The 23,406-nt window shown below is 37.8% G+C and overlaps 1 protein-coding gene across 1 annotated transcript; it reads right to left on the minus strand.

Moving 5' to 3' along the window:
* Positions 1-202: 202 nt before the first annotated feature.
* On the minus strand, positions 203-23,364 carry LOC109043802 (maltase A3). Its single transcript, XM_072299983.1, has 11 exons — positions 23,110-23,364; positions 19,350-19,583; positions 18,152-18,331; positions 17,572-17,732; positions 16,349-16,474; positions 15,219-15,511; positions 11,244-11,439; positions 9,278-9,521; positions 7,305-7,500; positions 3,420-3,563; positions 203-2,480 (listed from the first exon to the last, which is right to left on the minus strand). Exons 2-11 carry the CDS (start codon positions 19,522-19,524, stop codon positions 2,309-2,311), a joined length of 1,887 nt encoding a protein of 628 aa, XP_072156084.1. The 5' UTR covers positions 19,525-19,583; positions 23,110-23,364; the 3' UTR covers positions 203-2,308.
* Positions 23,365-23,406: the final 42 nt, after the last annotated feature.

Raw genomic sequence — 23,406 nt, forward strand, 5'->3', positions numbered from 1 at the left:
AATCCTTTCTAATTTTTTTAAAAAAAAAAAAATCTAGGAATTTTAAAGGCTTGAATCTGATCAATCATTCAATTAGCTTTTCAGACGCATCGCTACGTTTGAAAAAAAAAAATCGTGAGAATCAGCCTAGTATATCATTGGCACAGGAAATTTCTCTTTTCTTGTAAATACAAAAATCGGAAATTAAAATTAAACAGAAAAATAAAATACAGAAAATAATTTATTTTTTTACAATATAAATAGGAAATTGACCTAAACTTAATTTCAGATTCAAGGCCTCCACAAGAAATACAGTTTTCCAAAATTAAATCTTTGATAGCTAACTGCAGCTTCGACAAACAATTATGCAAGAGGCGAATGTACACCTTAAAAGTTATATAAATGTATATTATTCATTAGACTGTTGCATACTTTATCGCATGCTCTCATGATTGCTTGAATATCTTTGTCATTCCAATCTTCAACAAACGTTTGAAGTACATTGAACTTTTGAAATGAATCATATTTTGAATTCGTGGAAAACTAAAACATTAAAAAGTAAGTATCATATCCTGAGGTAAATTTCTGTCACGCATACGCCCATACCTCATTCAACTGTCTTCATCTTTGAGACAAATGTTCACGTGCTTGTTTTTTCTTAATTTACTGTATGTAATGTCACATGTGTCCCGATTAAGATGAGTGTATTAATTGACGAACAAAAAAATTGGCAAACAAAATTAATTTCGTTCAAAACAGCTGCATCCTGACCTAGAAATTACTTCATAATTAATAATAAAAGACCGTTGAGTGCGGCATGCCGCCATCAGATGAAATAACATTATTAGCCCTATTTCATAAAATTTATTAAACTTTCTAAGTTTACTTTTGTACATCGTTGACACAGGTCTCGGAGGCAGAGTGTAAGGTGTTTTTGAGGGCTATTTGGTGGAAATTTTGACTCACGCAAGGAACATATTGCCTCCTCATCAAATGAAATACCTATTTCTAATTCATTGAAAAATTGCAGTGCAAAAGCACCATTCAACCTTCTAGCGCCTCATACGTGGGCTAGACAGATACTCTAAGTTAGTTGTCAGCGCGTTAAAAGTAAGTAAGTAAGTAAGTAAGTAAGGCCGGGCTGGCCGGCGAGGCGCCCTCAAGGGGCCAAGGCAACTGGCAACTGCCGTCGTGCACCCCGAAGTTGGACCGTACTCCTTAACTTATCTTCGTACTATTGACACATTGAGTATCAATTATATTCCCGCAAGGCTCAGCGGCCGTCTGATAGCCAACGGAAGGTCTTATCAAAGACTGTGGCAGACGCTGCAGAGCACGGACTTTCGGAGCACGGCCATGCCTCCACCGAGTTGGACTGTGTTATTGCAATCTACACTGATAGGTAGCGCTGGCAGTCGCGCACACTACGAGTGATAACCGATTTTTCACAACCCAGTCGAACAGTGCAGACGGATTACTTACTGGGTGACTATGTCCCTCCCGCACCCTGTAACCTCGAAGGGTCAGGGTATTGGAGTGGCATAGTCATCCACAGTCACGATGACTGATATTTGAGTGTCCTCAAATATCAGTCACCTCCGGGGATTGAACCCGGGACCTCAGTGCTGGCAGCGAACTGCCTTGACCACTACACCACTGAGGCTGACCTTCAGCGCGTTAAAAGCTTTGAGGCAGATTTCCAACCATAGGTAATGTACTTCCGTGTTGAGATGAAACCCCTTCAAATGCGTGTTTCTGCAACTTAACGTTCACAATGTAGAAGGTTATTTTACATTTGAACAAAGCTAACGATCCTCATTTTGTGATCTTCTTCGCTCTTTCTCACGGAGATCTGCGTGAATATTTGGCAATGAACTTTGCTTCCTATAAAATTTTGGAATAGGAATCTTTACATGGAGGAGCCTCAGTATAATGAGCTTACAAGCTGTGAATAAATGGTTATGATACCGCATCACATTTTCCTTTTCAAAATTTACCTTACAATTACACTTCCAAAATTGTGGCATCCTATGGAAATTACCCGCAAACTGTGCTAATTTATTATACTCTTTTATAGGATGCCACAAGCTAAAGCTATATGGTTAAAACAATTAACCCTCTAGCTGAAGTATCGACTTATTCCACATTTGATTTATTTAACAGAAGTTAGGTGAGATTACTTATAATTTGCGAGTGTTTTCTGACCAAACCTCTGCTATTTTTGAACCCGTACACAGATATCCAAGTCTGTTATCGTCGCTTTTCATTATATTTTATTTTTATTTATTTTAGCGTGTACTGTTTAACCTTACAAACTTGTTTACTGCAGTTAAAAATTCAAAGCGGCAAGCACAATCATTGTACAGGAAACAAGTGAGGATGAAAAAGAAAGTGAATATGGTGCGGACGATATACTCCCCGAATCCGTCAAAACCACTCCCGCTTTGGGCCGTAACCTTGAGCAGAACGTACTTCGGCTGTATACTACATTGAAGTCATCCCTGAAATAATAATAAAAAATGGAGATTTAAGTCATCTATTGTGTTCTTTGGAGTTACAAATTAAAGAAAAACACTTTAGCTCTGCCAGGAAGGTATGCACAAAAATATTGAACTTCTGTGAATATGCTGTGAATAAGTTGCCGTTTTTACGTTACTTAAATCACCACATTTCATGCTGTCCGGGTCAACATACCTTCTTTTCGTGCAATTTTAATGATGATGTCCTAAGGATTTACGTATCTCAATTGCGGCTCTAGTCTTTTCTTTCATATTGAGTGCCGACAAAACAATCATTTTACAAGCGTTTAATATCTTATCTGTATTCATAAACAAAGAAGAAAAAAACCTGTCCAAAATCTGACACCTGATCAAGGAAATATTAAATTATTATACTGTCGATGGGAACATTTGCTTATACTCATTTTGAAATTATAAGAGAACTTTTCCTTAAAAATCTCTAGCTTTCGTTTCTGATACGTGCTACTCCCCTTGGACACGTGTATAAAATATTTGCTCTGCGTGAAAGGTGGGAGGGCTTTATCATATAGTAACTGGTATGTTCATTTGAGCATCGCGATTAGACAATAACAGGCACATGTATTGACGCATGAAGATCTTACTTGGATATACAGCACATGGATTGGCAATTGTAGATGGACAGAAATCCCAAGCTTCCCTCTCGATGAAGTCTCTTTTACTCTGTCACCTTTTGCTATCTTAAATCGCACCCGAGTTTTTACCCAATTTTTTCTCCAAAGATGGTTGTAACAAATCTGTTAATTTTTCGGTCGGTCCTGTTTTAAATATTTTTACCACTCCTTCACATCGGATAGACCAAAATCCAGTTTGCTTTTTGCCTGAAAATCAAGATCATTGAAATAAAAGCTTTTAATCTTTTAAAAACCCGTAGTATAGAGCTATTTGCTGTTGGTTACTTACCCGATTCTGTACCCGGAGTTGACACTGGCAGTGTGTACTTTCATGACGTCGGGCAAGTAGTCTGAGCAGATTTTGGCACAGACCGATTCAGTCTCAGATCCCATGTTGACAACTACCAAAACTAGAGGGTGTCCCTCTAATTTCCTGTTGCACAGAGAGAGAAAATTAGCGGGTAATTGACGATATACCGGCATACAAAATAAACACAAAGGAGGAGTAACGTTTTGGGCCTTTTCCGGCCCCACCTGGATTTTGCTAAATGTTTCATATTTTCAAAGTACTAGTCTTAGGTAGACTCTGTGCCAAATATTAGACCGAACGGAGCCCATGCAAGGGCGCAGCAGCGCCTCAAACCCAAAATCCTGGAATCGAAAAACAATTATTTTCGTCGACTTTTTCGACTGTTATCACTCTTCCAGCTCATGATTCTTACGTATTTTTTTGCGTACTTTTCGTTTCTGGCCTTTTTAAAGGCCTCCGATAAATTTTAAGGGGCCTTATGGCCCATTGTTGCCATTTTTGGCCCATTTTTAGGGGTTTTTTCCATTTAACACATTCAAAACTCAATTTAATCCAAAAACTGTGTACATTTTTGAAAAGTACGTAAAGAAATGAATAAAAAAGGTTCAGTAAAATTTTTTCCTATGTTGTCAAATTTCCGAGAAAATTCGTCCCAAAGTGTCAAAAACGGCAAAAAATCGATAAATCGCCGCGTCTAAGGTTCAAGAAAGTGGAGTACATTTTTCATACTGTACCAGATAACAGCTCTTATTTATCCATACAACATACTAAAATATCATAGTTGTACCTGGATTCCCACGATGTGAAAATTGACCGAGATGTCGATTTTAGCGGCCTTTTTATACTTGAAGGCAGCTCTTTTGAATGTTTTTCGACCTTAGTCACCCTCTATGGGTGTGTACTATATGTATTTTTCTACGTACTTTTCATATCTGGCCATAAAAATGGCTTCCTGTGAATTTTAAAAGGCCTAACGGTCCATTGTTGCCAATTTTCACCAATTTTTAGGGGTTTTTTCAAGTTTACGTGTGTGAAACTTAATTTAATCTAGAAACCGTGTACAATTTCGGAAAGAACGTGAAAAAATACATAAAAATGTGATTTGTACCTTTTCCCTACGTTGCCAAATTTTCGAGAAAAATCGTCCTGAAGCGTCAAAAATGCCAAAAATTGGATTAATCATCACGTCGGAGGTTCCAGGAAGTGAATTATGACATTCATGTGGATCGTGGGACACCCTCTCCACGCATTTACTGTTCTTCGGTATATTTGGCCTGTAGCAAGCATCTAGAGAACCAAGGATTATCTCGAGGTTACAGGAATAAAGAGGTGAACTGGAGTGAAGGATAAAGTAAAAGCACCTTGAGGGCCCGTTTTGTCACGTTCATCTACGCCATTACATGTTCCTTGAGATGCATTGCAATTTTCCATTTTCGATACGTTATTTGTAGTAAAAAAAACTTGAAATTCACTTCCACGGATTAATCATCACGTCGGAGGTTCCAGGAAGTGAATTTCAAGTTTTTTTTACTACAAATAACGTATCGAAAATGGAAAATTGCAATGCATCTCAAGGAACATGTAATGGCGTAGATGAACGTGACAAAACGGGCCCTCAAGGTGCTTTTACTTTATCCTTCACTCCAGTTCACCTCTTTATTCCTGTAACCTCGAGATAATCCTTGGTTCTCTAGATGCTTGCTACAGGCCAAATATACCGAAGAACAGTAAATGCGTGGAGAGGGTGTCCCACGATCCACATGAATGTCATAATTCACTTCCTGGAACCTCCGACGTGATGATTAATCCAATTTTTGGCATTTTTGACGCTTCAGGACGATTTTTCTCGAAAATTTGGCAACGTAGGGAAAAGGTACAAATCACATTTTATGTATTTTTTCACGTTCTTTCCGAAATTGTACACGGTTTCTAGATTAAATTAAGTTTCACACACGTAAACTTGAAAAAACCCCTAAAAATTGGTGAAAATTGGCAACAATGGACCGTTAGGCCTTTTAAAATTCACAGGAAGCCATTTTTATGGCCAGATATGAAAAGTACGTAGAAAAATACATATAGTACACACCCATAGAGGGTGACTAAGGTCGAAAAACATTCAAAAGAGCTGCCTTCAAGTATAAAAAGGCCGCTAAAATCGACATCTCGGTCAATTTTCACATCGTGGGAATCCAGGTACAACTATGATATTTTAGTATGTTGTATGGATGAATAAGAGCTGTTATCTGGTACAGTATGAAAAATGTACTCCACTTTCTTGAACCTTAGACGCGGCGATTTATCGATTTTTTGCCGTTTTTGACACTTTGGGACGAATTTTCTCGGAAATTTGACAACATAGGAAAAAATTTTACTGAACCTTTTTTATTCATTTCTTTACGTACTTTTCAAAAATGTACACAGTTTTTGGATTAAATTGAGTTTTGAATGTGTTAAATGGAAAAAACCCCTAAAAATGGGCCAAAAATGGCAACAATGGGCCATAAGGCCCCTTAAAATTTATCGGAGGCCTTTAAAAAGGCCAGAAACGAAAAGTACGCAAAAAAATACGTAAGAATCATGAGCTGGAAGAGTGATAACAGTCGAAAAAGTCGACGAAAATAATTGTTTTTCGATTCCAGGATTTTGGGTTTGAGGCGCTGCTGCGCCCTTGCATGGGCTCCGTTCGGTCTAATATTTGGCACAGAGTCTACCTAAGACTAGTACTTTGAAAATATGAAACATTTAGCAAAATCCAGGTGGGGCCGGAAAAGGCCCAAAACGTTACTCCTCCTTTAAGTATTGAGTTAAATGTCTTTTCTGCAAAATTTTACATGAAAAGCGCTTCATACGATTGAAAGCTAAGAAATCAACTCATAAAGAAAATATAAACATGTAAACTTCACGCACTGATCAAATAGAGTGCAAATCGTATAAAGTCATTAGCATTTTTTTCATATGACTAGTTTTATTGATCAATACTTAAATCTTCCCACAGGATTGATTTCCGAACTATTCTTTGTGTGAATCATGTTTTACATAACGTTTTGAAGAGAGGCATGAGCACAAAGCCACAGTTTGCCTCTGTAGCAGGGTAACAGGACAGTGATGGAAGATGATCAAATGGTGAGTGATGAAGTGCAGCACTGTCTCTACGTATCTCGGATCACAGACCTGACAGAACGTTGACATTAAAAGCCGGGATGCAACTATTTCAACTTCCAGATGATGCGTGTTGCATACAGGCATACACGAAGGCAGTTACATTTTCTCCAGCTTCTCACAATCAGGACCTCAAGTTCCCAATGCGGCCGAGGCTCCCTAATTAATTCTGAGAACCTCGAGAGAAATGTTGTACGTAATTACTTCTCACCATTACAAACCTGAACATTCACAGTTAACATACTTGAAATAAAGGTAAAAATTCTGTAGCGATTCTTTACGATTTAATAAAGATGAGTATAGAGACTTAAAAACTTACAGAACTTTACTACAGGCCTTTAAAGCAATACCCATCCTCGGAAGTACGGGATAATAGTGGCATTTGTGATTGTCATTGTACCAAATCAAATGATACAAAAATAAACAATACATTCGTAACGTGCGAAACGGGATCGATGCTCTTCACGAGGTTCCAGGTCTGGGGGAATGCATCATTGTACTTTCTTTGGAAAATATGCTGAAACAATCGTAAAATTATTTTGTACTACGAAGTATGGGCATCGCCCGAGAGGCCCTCTAGTACATGCAGTTACGTGAATTTTCAAGTTGTTTCACTAATTTTTTTTTAATCGTAAGGAATGGCTCACAGATTTAAACTTATGATTATTGCTGCCAGCTAATTGCAAATATATTTGACGTACGTACCTGACATACATGAAGACCCACTTGCTAAGAGGGCAAGTATCGAGTTCGCCATCTTTAATAATCGGGGATTTCCTCAACTCCATGAGCCGTTTGAATATCTTTAAGTGACTTTCCGACTCTTTTAATTGAGCAGCCACATTTTTGTACACATAATCAGGATGCAGTGGCAACCACGGTCTGCTATTTATCGTGAAACCTGTAAAAACGACAAAGTTCTGAATGTTTCATCATGTTGCATCGATCAAAAGACTTTTAACATGTCTTTTACAGAAAGTCCATGGTTTTTTTGGTAAGATCCAATTTAAAGGTCCAGTAGTCAGAAATCAAAGTCACCTGCGTAGGACCTGCCGGAGGGGGAGGGATGCATAGGACGCGTTTACCTACTCGTGTTGGACACATTTTTTGCGGAAGCCCTGTCAACACTACTAGCAAAATTTCACGGAAGTTGACGCGAAAGTTAAGTTCCGTAAACCTATCTCTGTGTGGACAAGGTCCTTCATTTATAAGAAATTAACCAAAAAATTATGAAAGAACAGACATAAATGTGGTTTAATAATTTTAACTTCCGCCGCTTCGCCGCGCTGATAGCACTGTGTTTTGCGCAAAGCGTGAAGTATTCCTGCAGTCTTGTAGGCGTTATGCGTTTCACGCCAACCGCTCCTGACCGCACTGTGTTTGGTGCAATGCGTGAAGTATTCATGCAGTCTTGTAGGCACTAATAAGTGTTACATGCCGACCGCCGCGCCGAGGCGCCGAAGGCTTGTCCTTTTCATCTCAAGTCCTCGTCATCATTCCTCTCTACGCTGAGCTCCAGGCAAAAATTCGTGTTTAGTTCCTCTCTTAACTCGACTAATTAACCCTAGTCTGCCTGAGCCTCTGAACCAACGAGAAAGCCTGAGCGGGGTCAATTTGACCCCAGCTGAAAATCAATTAGTTAGCTATGTTTTTTTCATGTTTTTAGTTAATATCAGTGCACTAACCTTACAGGCCTTAACCATAAAGCATATCTAAGTTTTAAAAAAACACAGCGCAGGGTATGCAACCATGTTATCATACACATGTTGCCATGTTGTTCTCAGCATGAGAAAAAAAAATCATAGGGCTACTAAATACTGAAAACGAAAAACATCTGAAAAATTTTGCTTGTTTTATAAGTCTCTGAAAAAAATTAAAAGGAGAAAAATGAATACACCTTCAAAGTAAGCTTTTGTGATGCTAAATGGTAAAATATATGTTATAAGGATATCTGACCCCGCTCAGGCTTTCTTGGGGTACTCGTGAATTTTTTGATCTCTCATGCACATTTTTTTTTTTTTTCCCCTTCAAAATCATGTTCCTAGATGTTTTTGTAGAGCTATTTGTGAAGGACAAAAAATTTCGTGCATACCACGAGAAATGGCAAAGAGTTGAAACTCCCATGGGGTCAATCTGACCCCACTCAGGCAGACTAGGGTTAAAGATGCTGTCTCTTGTATCACCGAAAAAAGACATAATTAGAAATTACTATACTTTCAGGAAAGAGAGATTTTGTCCCCTTATCTCATTGATAATTTTTTTTTTCTGAATCCGATTGTTTTCATACCTACATTTAAAAATATTGCAAAATCTGCCGCCCCCTAAATTTGCCGCCATGGGCCGCGGCCCATGTGGACACCCCCTTAATCCGGTCCTGATGTGTTGGTCCATGGGGGAAAAATTGTGTTATAATTTGAGGCTACTACCTAATTCCAAAGTGTACAATGTCCATTTTGGTCGAAATTGAGCTACGAGTGAATTCTTGGTCAGTAATTAGAGGAGCATCAGGAAATAATTTAATTGTGTGCCAAAACAGCCAACATACCTTTTAACTAGCAGCATTAAAAAGGTAGGTCGCAGCAAAACGTACAGTGCTCAAACCAATTTTTGGCGTTTTTGGGGACAAACCACTTGTATGGACATTGTACACTTTGGAACTAGTAGCCTCATATACTTGCCAGAGTTAGTGGAGTCGTCCCATTGCATGGGCGCCCTGTAGGCGTCTCTGAGGTCGGTGCGGCCCCCGCCGCCGTTGTTGGGGTCTTGGCGCTGATCCCAGCGGACAGGGGCATCCTCCATGCCGAGCTCGTCGCCGTAGTACACGCTCGCCACCCCCGGGAGCAGCAGACACACCATGTTCATCCCATCCACGAACATGCGCCCCAGCCTCGAAGCCACCCGCGAGTTGTCGTGGTTGCTCATCTGTCCCCACAAAATAAAAAAAATCCTATCATTTCAGCAACAATAACTGGATTATATTTTGCAAAAAACACTGGAAAAAAAACACATTGGATCTAGAGTCCAGACTCTTGAAAACATTGACAAGAAAAAATACTTTTGATTCAATCGGATTTTTGCTTGAATCAAAACGAAATCCGCTTAAATTAAGAGGCTTGGTTCTTGATTTAAGCTAGATTCTGATTGAATCAAGAGCACTTTTTCTTGTCGATGTTTTTAAGAGTCTGGACTCTAGATCCAATGTGTTTTTTTTCCAGTGAAGGAACCAGAAGCATTGCAATGATGCTAAGATTGTGCAACTTAATCCTTTGCAATAAAATTACCGAAATCATGAAAAAATAGGTATGAAATTTACATGGTAATGTTTGTCTTATAAACTCACAGTTTTAACGAGTAAAATTGAAACTGTTAATGGACTTCAGGTTTTTCTTTCAAGACAAAAGAAGTTGCATAATCTTAGCAACGTTGCAATGCTCTCGGTTCCTTTTTGCCAAATGCAATCCAGCTGTGCCCAACGTTCGTAAAATTCAACGTTAAATATCTCCAAAATGTAACAATCATACGTGATCCGGACGCAGATATGCTAAAGGGAACTTAAGACGTGTGAGAAAGATGGGGTGTGCTCGTTGGAGCTGCAGGAGAAACAATGTAAAAGTGGGAGTGATTCCGAATGGCAAAATGGAAAAGTGGAATCTGACATTTAATCAAAAGGAACTAGGAGCTAACATACACTCATGAGCCGTTTATGACAAGGGCGTTATGGACGGGGCTAATGAGTTGGAGAGCGTTCCCGCCCTCGTGTATATCTCCCTGTCGTCGATGCTGACGATATTGGCGCTTTATAATTGAATCAGTGAGTTCGAAAACACATCAACTCTGAGAAAAATTGTTCAGGAAACACCTAAAACTGCGGAGCGGGTGAAAAAGTTAGTTTAAGAAAAACATTTTTGGTGCCAAAGGACAAGTACTCAGAGACTTTGTAAAGTTCAAGTTGAAATCGATACACCATGTTTGATGACAGAGAATTAAGCGTTTGAAAATTTCCGAGTTGGTGTGTTTTCGTTCTCACCGACTTTTAGATACTGATTTTTCATAGTTTGCCCAGAAAAATTTATATTTTTCGACCTGAATAACGCTTGAATATTTATGTAACTTGTTGGTACAAGGTATACTGCACCGAAAAAAGAATTCGCAAAATCGGAGTTTCACCCGTTTCCCTTGAAATGGCCAAATATTGGTATTTTCAATGAAATACTTCGATTTTTCCCTTTTCCCGTCGCTGTTTCGAGCACTTCCGATTGCAATTTCGAAATTTCCTTTTGCGTGCACATGCGTCTATCCATAAGTGTTACTAAACCGTAAAAAAGTGAAAATCGAAAATAACCCGAGTAGGTGTGTTTTCGAACTCACTGATTCAATTCCCATTCATTCTTACGGCCCTCAACTAATGAGGACTCTCCTTCTTTCCTAACCATCTCTCGTTCCTTTTAGCATAAATACGTCCATAAAATATCTGTATGCAAGACTATTACTTGCGATGATTCAAACTGTCCGCTCCTATTTCATTTTTTAAAAGAGAAACCCTATAGCTTGAAATTGAAACAGAATATATATTCTGCTGGTAGAGAAAGAAAATCAAGGAAGTTTTCAAGAAATTGCGTTTACTAGATTTCCACCCACACTTACCACCCAATTAGCAACACCATGTGGAGGCATACTATCGGTAAAAGCATGCACAAGTTCATTCATCTTTACAGCAGAGGTTTGATAGTTGATGCCGACTAGGCCAAAGTAAAATGGAAAGTGGACACTTCTATGAGTGTCATTACCGAAGTACTTCATCAAGTGTCCCATGTCAGTGTACGCCTCTGAGCACATAATTCTGAAAAAAAAAAATTCAAGTGTTATCACCAGTTATCACAGATCAGTAGTAAAATTAACAAGACATCCACTTAAACTAAAAAGTATTTATCAAAAGGAACATTTTTGCACGTTATGTTATAAATTGTTCAGATACTGAGTTAAAGAATGTTCTCTCCAGTGAAATGCACCGCGTCAATATGACTGGAGGACAATATAAGAGCCCCAGATAAGAGGAATTTTAGAGTGGGGCAATGATTAGGGCCATTATACGGTGAGGGCGTTTGAGCTAATTGAAAAAAAAACTTAACCCTCTCAAAGTCTTACACTAAAATTGGTCACGGCTGATTTTTCATTGACAATGAATTATTTAATGTGAAAAATATATTTGTCCTTTGTGTCGCATACAACTGGCCCGTGCGTTTCTCAGACGTATCCTAATCGTCAACTATTAACTTATATTAGGGAATGAAACGCAGTGAGGGACAAATTGCTCCTGAATATTATAGTGGATGCAGCCTTCACTAAAGAATATACATCCGTAAGATTTCATCGGAATGTTGAAATACATTTATACAATACAGGGTGTCCCAGACCACCCGTAATAGGCAATTGAATGTTCGCTAGATTCCCTCTAAATAATATAAGTTTTTTGACAATGGAGGACACCGAGATCAGTAAATCCATACATATATTCCTCTAACTTGCCCATTATCTACTGTAACTAAACGAAGTGCATGAACCTGCTGTCTATAAAGGACTCACTTTTTTCTCTGTTTTATCTTAAGGGGAATATATGAGCGTAACATGTTCAAGACGCTGTCAATCTCGTGTTTGCTCATATGATATCCACTATCTGAACGCATAAAAAAGTTTGTCTTTCCAGGAAAATTATTTATGAAAAAGATCATCGAATGCCTGCGAATAATCTTGAGTGGGTGAACAATTTTCTCCAATAAAATGTAGAAAATTCACAATAATCTAAACACGCTCCTTCATTTCTGTTGAAGAGAAATGAAGCTTGAGCGAAAAAACTGATAAAATTCCTTCAAGACACGTGTTCATTCATTGAGTCCCATCAATACTTCTCATACATTTCGGGATTCTTAATACAGATATCAGTGAAAATTACGGTCGGTTAGCATGAAACAATTTTTTTAAAAAAAAAATTGAATCAGAGTGAGTCGCGAAAATCTTATCTCCTAATTTTTTTAAAAAAAAAATTGGATAAAGTACAAGTGGTTCTAATATCGATGGTAAATCTACCAGACCGCGTATCTCGTTTGTGGTTTTTAAAAATCTCCGCTTCCAAAATTACACATGGGGCATTATGGGGGTCTCAAGCGGGCGCGAGGAATGGGGGAGGGGGGCTGGCACTGTAAGCGGATATTGAACCGAAACCTATGTAAACGACGATTTTTTAGAATTCCTCCCACATTGTAAATTTTGTACAAAATTTGACAAAGTTTACTTTGATATACCTGACATATGCGGATGGGTGTCAAACAAAGTAAGAAATTTGTTGAACCGAGTTTAACAAAAACGCTCCAAGTCATATTTTGTGAAAAAATGAGTTGAGAGTTGTTAAAATTCAGCAAGCCGTACAGATTTTCTTCCATCAAAAATTCCAAATCGAATTAAAAACAAGTTGGTTTTTGCAATCGCTAGCGATAGCAATATTCGTCATGGGAACTTTTGCTTCTGGGATATGAAAATGTTAAGGTACAGTTCGTTTGTAGTATCTTCAGAATTGAAGGGGCTATGTAATTTTGTGTTGACATCTCTTTTTTAACATTTTTAATTTTTTTATTTGCATACAAGAAAGCTGTTATTTACCAATTATTTATTTCCGTTGGATTATGTATGGTTTTCGGAAGTTAACGCATTTAACTTTCAGTTTCGTTTTTTCGGCGTAAAGTATGTATTTTTACTCTACGCATATGCCCGAATACGCATCATATGTGACCTATGTGCTTCCTAAGTTGTCATTTTTTTCATTCAAATAGATGTAACTGAAATGTTAGATGTGTACTACCTATACTACTTTCATGCCATTGCTTTATTTATTTATTTATTTATTTACTTTTTGAGTAGGTATAAATTGTTATTTTTTGCTGAATTTTGGAGAAAATATTGCTTTAAGAACGTGGAATGTAAATTAATTTTATTGAAAAAAGAAAATACCATCATTAATTTGGGCGAACAGAGAAAATATACATCAATATTTGGGTCAACATCTCCCTGATTATATAAAGGATGAATATATTAGTATTTCTGTATCAAAAAACTTAGCTTTTGTCTTCAGAGATACGATGATTCTAGTCCCAGTCAATTTGTTTTATTGAAAAAACAAAAAAACAAAAAATAAATAAAAAAAACAACTGAAATGTTAGACATACTATTTTCATGTCTTTCTATTTGTACCGATAGGTACTTTTTGCTTAACTTACGAACGTTGAATGCAAATTAACTTTATTGAAAAAAGAAAATAACGTCATTAATTTGGGGGAACATGTGGCTGATTATATGAAGGAGGTATATTCCATTATTTATGTTTAACATATTAACTCACGAGAAAATTTTCACACATTTATCATCTAGTATTAAGTATTTTTTGATGATTAGTCTAAAACATTCAATACAACCATTAAAAAGTAACACCCACCGTCGGGTATCGAACTCCCGATTGCCTAGTGCCCGCTCCTTTTCATAAAAATGTGGCGACTTAGTCAACCAAGCTATCACGGCTCCGCGGTCGATAACGTAAAAATAGCCTACAAAAGACTCTGACGGTGGCCGGGCCTTATCACAAGAGTTGTTTTCGACGCTTCGTAGCTCCTGAGATAAGAAAGAAATGAGCTAAGCGCCTTTCTCTGTGAGACATTGTTTACCTATGCTATCATGTGTCTCAAGGTTCATCTCATCATGCATTTGCTATCGCGGCAGTAAGCTGAGGCAATATTTCTGTATTCATGGATTAAATCAATCAATCGAGTTCTGATTTTGGCTCATATATCCGTAACGAGTCCTCCAGAACAATTTTCCACCTTGTACGATGGTTATTATTTCTTTACTTCTATTTTTCGAATTTGAGGTGGGATAATGGCGGCTTCTCAAGAGCACCGAGGTAGGCGATCTTTTGCACCAACGAACAGAAAACTGATGGCGAAAAATAACCAATCAGAACCTCCCAAAAAAAAGAATTTGCCTAAAAACGGAACTTCGTGGTTCTGCGCAGATTTACCAGTCAGACACGACATCTTCAGGTGGAAAAAAACTCGCTGAAAGCGAATTTTAGCAATCAACACAACTTGACGTAGAGACATGATTGGCTAAAAAATACAACGGTTTTTGATACATCGGAAAATCAACCAAAAATCGGAGACTGGGCGAAACGCTCAAGGTCGCAGAGGTATAGGGAATCCCATAGCGAAAGCAACGGAACGATTCTAATATCATGGGGAACTCCGTTCCCATGACAAAAATATTTCGAATTTGAAAATAGACATTACACTTTGTCCTTAACAATCAATCTAATGGAGAGGTACAACTTCAAACCTCTTTAATGTGTTTCAAATTTGATGCGACTTGGTACATTTTTGTCAAACTATGTCCAATTTTCAGAGGTATACGTGACGCGTTCATGAAGGGGGAGCGAGGGGATTGTACATTCAGAATGTCTTTTGCATTTTCATTTCCTTTTTTCTCTCTCTTTAATTTTTCAATTTTTTAAAGTAATTTATGAGAGATCTAGTCGAAACTTTAATTAACTTTTATAACTCAAATGCGATTGGCTCTTACATAGTTTTGTTATTCTTGGACGAATACTCATCGAGGAAAACACGCCATTCGTGGGTGATTTCGTATGTTTCCGGTTGGTTGATTGTGTAAATGTGGTTCATCTTGCTGTACTCATCTTCCCCGTAAGGACTCGGGTAAGGGTATGGATAAGGGTAGGAATCGCCGAGCGAGTGACTCTGCTTGCTGAGCGAGTAGAAAGGCTCGTCCTCCAAGTGAGCTGCCTCAACGAGGAACATCACCGCATCGATACGGAATCCATCCACGCCCAGATCCAACCAAAATCGCATAACTTCCTAAACAAAGAGCCACACTTGAGCACAAAATAATACATATAATATTGAAGAAACATTTATAGCTGCTTTGATACAGCTAAAGAAGTCATTCCTTGAAATCATACTTGACCTTCTTTGGGAAAAGGAGCCTTTGCCCACAAGACCCCACAGTGAAGTAGAAGTCATAGATACAAAAGCACGAATGAGGGTTCTAAATATATAATGGGATAGACCACTCTAAAATGTCAGGCTAAACCTGAATTATGACGTTCTGAAATTCGCAGCTAGGGGAAATGTAGTTCAGAGAAAACAATTTTTTCTCGAAAAAAAGGAAAGTGATATTAAGGTCCCCATCCGTTTTCTTTGACGTTTAAACTTTTGGCAAAATTGTTAAAAATGTTGATTTTTTAAAAACTTTCATTTCCATTTTAGCTTAAAAATAAGAACAAAATTACAGCTAAATTTTGGAATGAAAGATAAGGCGAATGGACAGACCTTGATGAGAGCGCTCACTCTAATTTGAATGTGTTAACTTAATGAAGAGTATTGGCGCTCATAACTTTTTAATCAAAAATATTTCTCATCTTAACAGACGAAAATAATTATTAATGCTTTTTCAAGCACCCTTTATCTATTACCATTATTGTCTCTTGACCTCCTAGGGACCTCGATTAAATACAACTGCCAAATAACGGTGAAAAATAACAACTTCAATATCTCTAAATTTTTAGTAATTACTAAATGTCAGTGCGGAATATTCACCCCTAAAATTTCTGCGGCAAACTGCACTCTCATATGGTAGTTCGAGTTTTCGTTTTCCTATACACCACGTAATTATTAATTTTGAACTTAACTTGCCTTAAAGGCCTCCCTGACATTCGGATTCCGGAAGTTCAAATCTGGTTGCCGAGCAGAAAATTGGCGTAAATAAAATTGCCGTCTTTCTGCATTCCATTGCCAAGCTGAACCACCAAAAACGCTTCTCTGGAGAAAAAAAAGGAGACGTACCTATAGTTTTGTGATATCATTAAATCGTCTTAATATATAGTGTGCAGTTCATTCATGTTTTGAAAGTATTTTTTTAAAAAATAATCTCAACTTCTTAGAAAATAAGCAAAGTTTCTAGATAAAGAGAACTCCTTCCTTGTTAGACATTGAAAAATTGTAATATTTATAGCTTTTTTTTAAAAGTTTTTCAACTTCTGGCCCTTAAAATATTATACTTCGGATGGAGGAGGGGGTACCGGGTGACTTAAATGGCTAGAATCAATCCCATCCTAGATTCTCGTCATTCCGTAGCGTGCTTTAACTGTTGAGGGTATACATTAAACGAAAATAAGTAGATTCAACCCGTCATCAAATCCTTCCTGCAAAATTTAGTGCCGTAAACATAGGTCTGAAAGCCAACAATGACCGTTTTTCATAGATTTTCCGAACTTAATACTGTTTTTTGACCAGTGTGCAATGTTGTATCAGGACGATTTTTGCGTTAATCTCTCTCTTCCTCTCAAACTTTCAACCCGAATCTAGTGTAGGCTCTATCGAGAAATGACATTATATACTGGGGAAAAAACAATGAAAAATGCTCAACTTTCAGAGCATGTGGCTCTCCAGGCATATTTACGGCAATAAATTTCAGCGAGGGGTCTCAATGGCTGGTGAAAAAAAAGAAAAAAAATATTTTTGTTGAATGGATATAACTTCTTGATTTTAGCTCTTAAGAAAGTCGTGCCACTAAAAAATTGCCCGTCAACGGAAACAAACACCAGAAAACGGCTAAACATTGCTACAACAAACGTCAAAATGTCTGAGATGTTTCAGAATGGGACCAACCCCATTGGCAACCAGAAAACAAAGAAGTAAAGCTAAACAATTTTTTAAAAAAACTAACACATGTTTTATTACCTTTTTTGTTATTTTATTTTTACTTATTTGTTTCCCGGTGGACAAGGGATTGATTCTACTCCGAAACATACCAGGCATTATTATTTTTGTTTTAGCTTTGTTTACCCATTTTCCTGTATCTGTTTTTAGTCATCAACACTCTCCATACTTTTTAATCATTCAAAACGCAAACTTACCCAATTATTTGGTGGTATAGGTTTTCCATCGTCATCTGTGCCATTCATGTTTTGCCAGACAAAAAAGTCGGTGTACGGCTCCTCTCTCTCTATAGATTTTTTAAACCATTCACTCTCGTCACTGACGTGGTTTGGAACCATATCCAGCAAGAGCTTCATCTCTAAAATAAATAGAATACGCTTAGGGATTTTTTTTACATACTCAAAAAAGGGTAGTTTTTGACCGCATAAGTGTTTATTTTTTCTACTTTATCCGCTCAAGGAATTCCAATACAGTGAATTTATCAAGAACCTTGACGCAATAAAATGCATGTCAAGTTTCCTTTACTATTCCTGAATATGAACGTGTTGTCTATCATTAATTGTCATTGAAATTATACAGGTAAGAAAATATGCTCATATTGAGCACTCGTAAAATTCAATTTCTATTAGATCATAATTATTTATAATGAGTTTACTATTGTTTTACAACTGATCCAGTAGCTCATTAGATATACATCCACACTCATGTAATCTGCGTACGTCACCTTGCGTCATCCTCTCTCATGAAACATAAGTAAAATATCTCCTCCGTAAGTACCTCTGCTGTGGATTTCTTTCAAGAGCCGTTTGAAGTGCTCCATAGTTCCAAAAATTGGATCAATTTCCCGAAAATCAGAAACGTCGTAGCCCAAGTCTGCCATCGGTGATCGGTAAAATGGCTGGATCCATATCGTCTCGATCCCCATGTCTTTGATATAATCAAGCTTTTCGTAGATTCCTGTGATCATAAAATCACTAATAAATTAAAATTTTATACCTACATTAGATATTTTTTTGTTAAAAGGCATGGAGCTAAAAGTACTTTTTAATTTTAAAAAAATTGAAAAAGGTTTGAGACTTCTTAGCTGAATCAGCTTAGGGGTAGCGAAATCCAAAGCGGCATCAAAACGCCGTCATGAAAATTAAGTGAATATTATTTTCATCTCATATTTAATTAGGTCAAACCTATTCTTTCTTTCATACTGTTTCAGAAGAGCGCCTACTTCATTTGTCACTATGGCGTAGATGTAGTAAAATATTTGCTTCGAAGATAGCTGATGGCCTCATTCGGGGCATCAATGAAAATTTTCCGACCGTTCATTTGAAGTACTGGGATTTTCCATTGCATCAGTGAGATCTTGACGGTTCAAACCATTCAATAAAAGCATACTTTCTCCAACTTTTTTCGTCGTATACCTAATCACGGTCCACGGGACAAGGAGTCTTAAAACCAAACAATTCAAAATTTTTTGGAATTTGGACATGGCTGTGCTGCTACTGAGAAGAGTGTTCTGCGAATAAATTAAATCAGGAAACATCTCATAATTTCAGAAGACGAAAAAAATTTAAAATAGTTTTGAGATTGCAGTTCAGAATTGCAGTTTTGAGGGATTTTTTTTCTTCTTTTTTTTATTTTGTTCCCTCCAATGTTCGAAACCCAAACAAGTCGGATTCAAATTTTATTTACAACCTCTAGTGGCAGATAAAAAAATTCAGTTAAGTGCTCAACTTCATTCTCTGAGATCCTTTAGAGAATTTCTTGTCAAAAATTGAAATTCCTATTTTCCAAGCCCCTCGCCCTCTTGAGTTTACGTCCGTGGATCCAACCCTCCTTTTAAAAACTATCACATCTAAAGGGCCTCAGCGTGTACTTGTTCTCCTTCCTCTGTTATTCGAGATATTTATATGTCACGTGTTCGGTGATCAACCCTCCTTGATACGAATAAATAATGGAATAATTAAATAAAAATACTTGCCATTTATATCCCCAACTCCGTCTCCATTTGAGTCCTTAAACGACCTCGGATAAATCTGGTAAATTGTCGTAGTTTTCCACCAATCTTTTTCACTTCTTTGTGCGTGGATTTGTGTTTCAAAGATGAGCGCAGATATGAGGGATAAAATTACAGAGAAAGTTTGTCTAATTTCCATCGAAAGATGTCTATTTTTAACAAAAAACTGTAACACTCAGAGACAACTTCTCGGCAGAACTGAAACAGAAAGATTAAAAGATGAAAATCCTCTCCTACCCTGATAAAAATTGGCAGTTAGATCTGTGTTCCAAAATACTATGGACCTTCAGCCGGCTGTAAGATTTCCAATAGCTTCTAAAGCCGGCTACACAATTTCTTATAGCCTTCTATAGCCGATGGCGATTAAGCAACAGCCAGGCGATAAAGAGTATGCTAAACGTTACTATCTACGGATGATAGGACTTAGTGAGTTTTTGGACTACCGCTCTCTTTTTTGGGCCGTAGTATCTTGATTTATTTTGCGAGGAAAGCTCCTTACTTTTGATGGATGCCTGCCATTCCTAATATGTTAGCGCACCTTCAATTTCGTATGATACTGTGCAATACCTCCGGTGTGAAATAGTTGCTTCAAGCGCCGTGGTACGCTGCGGCACGGCGGGCGGGCGGCCAACGCCTACAAACCTAAGTGGATACTTCAAGCATTGCGCAATGCGTGAAGTATCCCCTTAGGTTTGTAGGGGCCTGTGCGCGTTACGCGCTGGCAACACGCCGCGCCGCTTCTATTTGGTTCTAATATTTAAACTCGCAGAGTCAGCATTTTTCAGCTCATGATTTTGAAATGTTTGCACACCGTGCATGGATTATTCTCATTTAATTTGATAAAAAAAAACATGTAATAAAGGGAAACATAATGTGTTTTGTAACTATTAAGATGGTTCCGTGTCAAATTTAATGATTCCCAAAGCACTTATATATTTTCTTTTATATTTTGTGCTGTTACTGTGCAACATGGTGTATGCGTAACCAAATGCTCAAAATTGGACAAACTTGACTCTAAAAGATCGATGTACAAATGGGCTAAAACTAAATGTATGTGTAATCAAATTACATTTTAACCTCCTGTAATGGAAAGAATGAAGAACAACCAAACCAGTGCCTTTTATCACCCACCAGTATTCCTTCTCAGAGAGAGCAGGTGATTGAATTTTCAACTTCCAGATAATTTTTGTCTAACTTCCTCTGATTTTTTTGTGCTGGACCGAGTACGATCACTTTGTAATCAGTTTTGGTCTCACAGTAACATCATACCGACGACTTTCTTTTGCTTATCCTTGTTTTCGGTTGAATATGAAATCGTTTTTAAGTATAAACGTCGCGGTTTTTTGTGTTAGATCTCCCGTACTTTGCAGCAGCCTTTCTCCGGATTTAGATGTTATTTTACTGAAATAGAAAGATAGACGTCAAGCGAGGATTGAATAATTCAAATCAATACGCATACTCTCCGCGCGAGATCTGCGCTCGGAAAACGGAGAAAAATGCTCTTTTGGTTCGCTATGTGCAAAAGTTTTAATCTAGTTTGTAAAATCACGAGAGTAACGCGTAACGCATAACATATTACGCATAACGCATTACGCATAACGCATAACGGATAACGCCTAACGCCTGAGGTGCGAGACGCTCCGGGGGGTTAGACCACGAGGCGGTCAGGGAGCGTATATCCCTCTAGATGAAATGCTAAGATTGGACGCTGCTTGCCGATGGAGGATATCAAGATGACCTTTCAGCTTTTTACAGATGAAATTCGACCGTGACAGGAGTAAACTAGATTCATAAAATTCAGGAAATTATTTACACACAAAAAACACTCTCCTCGGTTTTGTCACTAATTTACAATCTATAACAAGTTTAGCACTTGTCATGAAATCACTGCAGGTCAACGCGTTTGACCTGTGATCTCTTTTTTATCATTAAATGGTGGATCGGAAAAGGCACTCGCCGTTCTATTTTTGACAATCTTGAGCGATGGATGCATCCATATGTTATTACTTGAATCTGAGATCGCAGCCGTTGGCACGCAGGCAATGCTTTTTGCCGCGACGTCAGTTGCAGGCGCGCCGCGTCCAAGAAACGTTTTCTTTTCGAGGAAACTCCCGGTACACACTTGAGATGGATTTCCTATGAAAAGTGGTCAACTGCAAGTACTGTATCTTTAGTCGCTTATCGGGAGGAAAATTTCCATTACATGTCACTTAAAATTAACTGTATGCAGTGCGACGAGACAAGTGCAACGCTTATACAGGGTGGTCTGCGAAATAAAGAAACAGCATGTTGCATTTTTGCTATAGATTTTTTATTAACCGCTAACCCGAAGATGGACCTCTCATAATATGTATTTACATACCACTTCAAGATCATACGTAACCCGATGAGACAAACAAGGAATCTCATTTGCATAACCATTGAAGAAGTTCAAGTCTTTTTTAATCAGCAGTCGTTTACACACTGATTCAAATTGCCGTTCGTATTGGAAAGGTCTTTGTCAAAACGGAGTGTATAAGAGAGTGACATGAAAAATATGCGATCCAAGCCATCTCTCAGAAAATCAGAGATATTTCTGTAACATTTTTCTTAAAACATTAGCCACAGCATCTGATAAATGTTCTCAAAATATTTTTAAAATGCTAACTTGTTCTCTCTTGGAGGGCCACCGGGGGAATTAGTTCAAAATAATTTCAAGTTTGTTTTTCACATTCTTTTGTGGGCATTCGCGAAATGTTCTACAAGGATACTTTTCATAAAAGTTTTAAAAAACTCTTCAAGAGATACTACACAGAGACATCTAGAGGGCGTCAATAAGATTTTTTTCTGAGGCGAAGGAGGGGGGGGGGGTGTCCTGAAAGTGCAGAAGGCGTACCACCGTGCCAGTATCCCGATGGAGCTTTCCGCCCTTGATAAGCATTTTCAAAATATTTTACTCCCCTCACGGAAAAAACTACTCTCGGGCAGGGCACTAGAATGGCACCTCCTAAATTTTGGGTGATTTTGGGTAGGCCCAACCTTTGCAGAACCCGGCACTAACCAAGGCAGGGCTGCATCCACCCTAAGTTAAAATGATGCTGCTTGACCACTTCCCTAAGCATGAGCATTAAACTGTTACTTCTGTGCACGGAAACTTGGAATAGTTTTTCCCTAAAACTAAGTACTTACATACCTATTTAACTGCAAACTTCCAACCGTCCTGTTCGTCGATAAGATCCTAACTAACCTTAGTAATTGATATACGTGCCAATTTCCTTGTTTGTATTTCCTCCTCCCTGATTTGTATTAATTTTCCTCTTGATAAAGTCGTGTATCCTACGTTCTCTTTTACGTAAATTGAGCGAACACAGTTATTTACGTGAACAGACGGAGTCAAGTATACAAACATGAGGATGTGGAATTCCAGCCCCTGTTCGGCAACGATTCTTTAGGTGTTTCTTGTGCCAAAATATTTTTCAGAGCTCTGGTATAAATTCCTCCAATTGAGTTTTTTTTGGCGCCAAGGTCCCTTTTTTGTGTGGGCGGTCACAACTTGCTAAAAAATTTTAGAATATTTTGGGATAATTAGATACAAATCATAATAACAAATTCCAAAAGGCAAAGAAAGCGCTTGGTCTAAATCAAATATAATGAGAGCAGGTTTGCAACTAATAGCCAAGAAAATCAAGATACATCTTTTTTTTTCTTCCTCTCTCTTTTTTTCAGTTTTACCATCATAACGTACCTTAACTTTTTGTGTTCTCCAGAAGAAAAATTGGTCCCTTTCTTCCCTGCGTGGATAAAAAAAATAAATAAAAAATGAAAAAAATATTAAAACACTTTCACTTGCACGCAGATGTACTTTTAAAATATCACTGGAGGTGGGCGTCCTTACCAATAAAACGTTTGTTGCTATAAAAAGTACTTTATAGACGAGCGCAGCTTAACTAGCCACGATGCAAACACAGTGACGATAAGCGCGTTGTCTCTAGATGAAAGAATAATCATGTATAAATATACTCAACGTTGTACTTATTTCATT

The sequence above is a fragment of the Bemisia tabaci genome, chromosome 4 (genome assembly GCF_918797505.1).
Source record: "Bemisia tabaci chromosome 4, PGI_BMITA_v3".
Lineage (NCBI taxonomy): Eukaryota > Metazoa > Arthropoda > Insecta > Hemiptera > Aleyrodidae > Bemisia > Bemisia tabaci.

What these genes read in the sequence shown, in the direction of transcription:
- LOC109043802 (XM_072299983.1), bottom strand. Translation starts at nt 19,524, where the DNA reads ATGGAAATTAGACAAACTTTCTCTGTAATTTTATCCCTCATATCTGCG. An exon ending in CGGAGTTGGGGATATAAATG is followed by an intron (nt 18,332 to 19,349) that starts GCAAGTATTTTT and finishes TTATGATCACAG; the next exon opens with GAATCTACGAAAAGCTTGAT. An exon ending in CTATACCACCAAATAATTGG is followed by an intron (nt 16,475 to 17,571) that starts GTAAGTTTGCGT and finishes TTTTTTCTCCAG; the next exon opens with AGAAGCGTTTTTGGTGGTTC.